This window comes from Lycium barbarum, chromosome 3 (assembly GCF_019175385.1).
Source record: "Lycium barbarum isolate Lr01 chromosome 3, ASM1917538v2, whole genome shotgun sequence".
In the NCBI taxonomy this organism is placed as follows: domain Eukaryota; kingdom Viridiplantae; phylum Streptophyta; class Magnoliopsida; order Solanales; family Solanaceae; genus Lycium; species Lycium barbarum.
The window spans coordinates 7,972,977-7,977,416 of record NC_083339.1 but is presented as its reverse complement, the minus strand read 5'-3'; the positions used below and the strand labels follow the sequence as shown (position 1 = coordinate 7,977,416).

General features: G+C 38.4%; 1 protein-coding gene across 1 annotated transcript in view; it reads right to left on the bottom strand.

Annotated features, from left to right (window-relative positions):
* Positions 1-1,129: 1,129 nt before the first annotated feature.
* LOC132630124 (probable serine/threonine-protein kinase PBL7) overlaps positions 1,130-4,440 on the bottom strand; it is a 22,171-nt gene continuing 18,860 nt past the window's right edge. The window contains exons 3-5 of the mRNA XM_060345673.1: positions 4,017-4,206; positions 3,016-3,407; positions 1,130-1,854 (exon numbers count right to left, since the gene is read on the bottom strand). Of these exons, the coding sequence (XP_060201656.1) occupies positions 1,549-1,854; positions 3,016-3,407; positions 4,017-4,206 (888 nt within the window). The 3' untranslated portion in view covers positions 1,130-1,548. The remainder of the gene's footprint in view (positions 1,855-3,015; positions 3,408-4,016; positions 4,207-4,440) is intronic.

Genomic DNA, 4,440 nt, shown 5'->3' with positions numbered 1-4,440 from the left:
CACGTGGTGTTTTATCATGATCATGCCAGTGTTCATAAGTGCTTCCATCTAAAGTTATGAAATATGGCTGAGGCCACATGTTCAGTCTCAAAGAATGTTTTAAGTTCTTAATATTTTATATTTTATGAAAATAAATAGCATTACTTGATTTGAACTGCATCCCCTCACATGATGTTTTCTTGCAAGTTATTGCTCAATTTTGAGCTACAGAGTTGATGATACTTGATGCGTATGATGTGTATGTCCTCTGCCTTGCGTGAAAATTATCTTTGTTAACCCCCTTCCAGGCGCATGTGAGTTTAGACATGAGGATATGGGCTAGGAATTTGACTCGTCCAGCCTTTTGTGGTGAGCCAGTAACTCTACCAGTGAGTGTTCTTGTATCTAGTTATTTCTTTTACTATGTAATTATTCAATCAGTTAGTAGCTCCATATATATGTGGGTCATGTCATTTTCAGGATAGTATCATGTGTATATCATGAATTATGCATAAAAAGCTTTATATATATATATATATATATATGAACATCAAGAAACAAGCCTGAAACTAAGAGTGAAATGAGACCCAAACAACATCTCCTGCAGCATGTAAAGAAATGCTAAAAGGCACATGTCAATGCCATTCAAAGCGAGAGAGACTTGACTAAACACCAAATTGGCTAAACCATCAGCTACCAAATTAGCCTCCCTGTAAATATGAGCAATAGAAGCCACCCAGTTCCTAAGCAAGAGGTGATGAATGCAATTGACAATGTCACCATTTCGATGAGGCACAATTCTTCCAACCCACAACACATGAACTACACTAGCATTATCAATTTGCAAGGCAACTCGAGGCCAACCCCGCCTCTCAGGCCAGTGAGAACTTTAGTTATTATGATGCTTGCATTGTCTATATCTAAGTAATTCCAATAACATAACTGGCATAAACAGGCATCATAGCTTGATCCATCGATAACAAAAAGGCTAAGAGTTGAGTATATGACTTTAATAGCCTGGAGCAAAAAATTGAAAGTTCAGGAAATACTAGACCAATCACTTAACGACCGGATATACTAATATCAACTGGTTAGCATGCTTACACTTTCCACGATGAAACAATGAAAGGTACAAAAAGTGAAATGTCACTGAGGAAGACAACACAAAGGAGTTGTATACCATCTCTTATGGCTAAAAAGAATATAAATACAATCACGATTCTGTAATTATACATCATAATTTGCCTTTTCACAATACAATACTTGCACACGGAAATCGTAAGGGATGCCTGCTTCTACAATAAAAATACCTTCCCATGCTATGCAAGGGTACCAGGAAATGAGCAAAAATATAAAATGCACTAACACAGATCAAATACGGGAGTACATGCTCGATATTAGGGAAGCTACGCGTAGCTGGTCTGAAATCCGAGGTACAAAATTTTGGGCAATGGTCATGTCAATACAGTTCCGTCTGATTGAACTTGTTTTGAGGTACATTTGATTGTCGTTTGTACTGAACTAGCTTCAACTACATGTCTTGATATTATTTACTTGTTCAGTCTCCTATCACCATCTAGGTTCATGACTGCCACCCTTTTGTCGCTTATCACCATCTCGTTTCGTTCTAGGTGGAGTAGCAGGTGTCCAGCGCAAGTTTTGAACTCCCTGAGTATCACCGTCAATTTTTTGTGCAGCAAGGTAAGATAAAGCTGTGACAACGTCTGCTATGACCGGACGCATGTTAGGTTGCTCCTGAAGGCACATTGCTGCAACTGCTAGAGCTTGGTACAAACCTCTTGCTGGATATTGACCTTGAAGCATTGGATCAGCCATCTGTGAGAATTTTCTCTTATCTTTGAACAACGGTTTTGCCTGATAAAGAGAGCATGATTATGATCTTTAGACTTGGCTCTCTATATTGGTTTTCTAACAGTAAAAACAATCTACAATTCCCTTCCCCTCCCCCCCCCCCCCCCCCCCCACGCGCACCCCAGCACAAAAAATAAATGAAATATGGCAAGTCCAGGTTCCAACATTAAGTGCTCCAGTAAACTGAACCTCACTGCAAGGGTAGATTAACCTGGAAGCCTCTAAAATATCAATCCGGTATCTAGACAGTTGCGGGTATTGGAATTCTATCCTATGTTGCTCTCTCCAAAATGATGTTGCACCCATGTCGGACCCTGCGGCATTTTTGAAGAATCCGAGAAGCATAGGTTCTATCCAAGAATGATCGTCGTAACGAGACAAGGAAGAATTTTTTTATCTTCCAGTAGGTTCTCAAGTTTTTCAAATGCATCTGCTTCAAAATAGGTGTTATCAAAGGTGCACTTAAGCCCTGAAGCGATGCGCAAAACATGTTGAGCACTTCGCCTCGCTTAGCGGGCGCTTCAATGTTCTCATCAAGGATCTGAGACATAGTTTTCCTAGCAAATAAGCGTAATCTTGAAGAGGCGACACTAAATAATTGAAATTTCATTTTATCATTATTATTTTTCAACTTCTTTGTCCATATATTTGCTATTCATGCTTATAATTATAAGTCTTGGACGACACATTCATATTTGTATTTTTTCTCCATTTGCGCCTTTCGTCATTAAAGCCCACGCTTTAAGCCCCAATGCATTTTAGAGCTTTTTGGCGCTTTTCGCCTTTAAAACACTGAGAATCACCAAGTAGTTTATGAGAATAAAAGTTAAGTTGCAAGGATAGATTACCCTGGAAGCCTCTAAAATATCCATCCAGTATCTAGACAGTCAGGCATTGAAGTTCTATGCGAAAATAATAATAGCATTTTGTTTTAAGCAAAAAAGGAAGGAAATTTTTATCTTCCAGAAGACTCAAGTTTTTCAATAGTTAACCAAAAATCATATTACATCAGCTATGAAGTATGGACTGCGTTTAACTCAATTAGTTTAAGATACTTTAAAATACACATGGTTTTATAATTGCGCTGATTTATGTCGTTTATAGAAATTAACAGGCAACCGCAGAAACAACGAGATAAAGGCATATAATAATCAAATATCTTACCCATGCAACCAGATTGTGCTCTCCTCCAGTTTTTGAATTTTCAATCGCTTTCCTTCCAGTGATGATCTCCAAGAGGACAACACCAAAGCTGTAAACATCTGACTTTAAAGTTAACTGACCGGTCATGGCATACTCTGGAGCACAGTACCCATAAGTGCCCATAACTCTAGTAGAGACATGGGTGTTATCTCCGACTGGCCCCAACTTGGCCAATCCAAAGTCGGATAGCTTCGGATGATACCCCTCACCGAGCAAAATGTTGGAGCATTTTAAATCACGGTATATTACAGGTGGGCTTGCTCTGTCGTGTAAATATTCTAAGCCTTTTGCTGCTCCAGCTGCAATTCTCATTCTCGTGTTCCAATCAAGCACTTGCTTACCGGGCGTAAGATCTGCAAACACTCGATTTAAATCCAACTTTCATCTGAAAATGTCAGAAATGACAGAAATGGTCCCTTATGTTTGAGGGTAGGTTCAAAATAGTCCCTTAAGCATGCACTGGACAGTTTTGGTCCTTTAAGTTAGCCAAAAGCTAACACGTTAGGTCTCCGTCAAATTTTAACAATTTTTGTTCGTTAGATTTGATGGAAACAGTGGAAAAAAAGATTTAACCATAAACATCAAGAAAGTCTCATCAAATCCCAAAATATGCAACACAAAAAAGTTGCGCTAGACACTAAAAAGATAGCCGAAACTACACCTCAAAAAGTTACACCAGACCTAGAAATAAATTAAGAACAGCAGAAACTACAAAAAGTGTACCTCGAAAATTGAGTTCTCGCTAATTATCTTTTTTATCATTGTCCCCGTCAAATCTATCCGATAGAGTTCGGTAAATATTTAATGGAGACTAAAAGTGTCAACTTTTGACAAACTTAAAGGACCAAAACATGTTCAGTGCATACTTTTCAACCTACCTTCAACTATAAGGGACCATTTCTGTCATTTTCTCCCAAAAACGTAGACTGATGAAAGAGGTTATCTACTAAAAGGGAGATTACCATGTATATGGTCATCCAATGATCCTAGTGGCATATATTCATAAACCAAAAGTCTCTGGTCTCCATCAGCGCAATAGCCAATTAAATTTACCAAGTTAGGATGGTGTAACAGACTTAGCATCAGCACTTCAACAAGAAATTCCCTGTTCCCTTGCAATCCATCACGATCGAGTTGCTTGATGGCAACAATCTATAGAAGTAAATGAGAAAAGGTGTCAAAGCTTAAGCCCATATCTTAGATGTCAAAAGTAACATCATAAAGCACGGTACCCAAAAATAAAATAATTACTCCCTCCCCGTCCCAATTTATGTGAAGGGGTTTGACTGGGCACGGAGTTTAAGAATGAAAGAAAAGCTTTTGAAACCTATGGTCTAAAACAAGTCGTAGATATTTGTGTGGCTGTATCATTTCATTAAGGGTAAA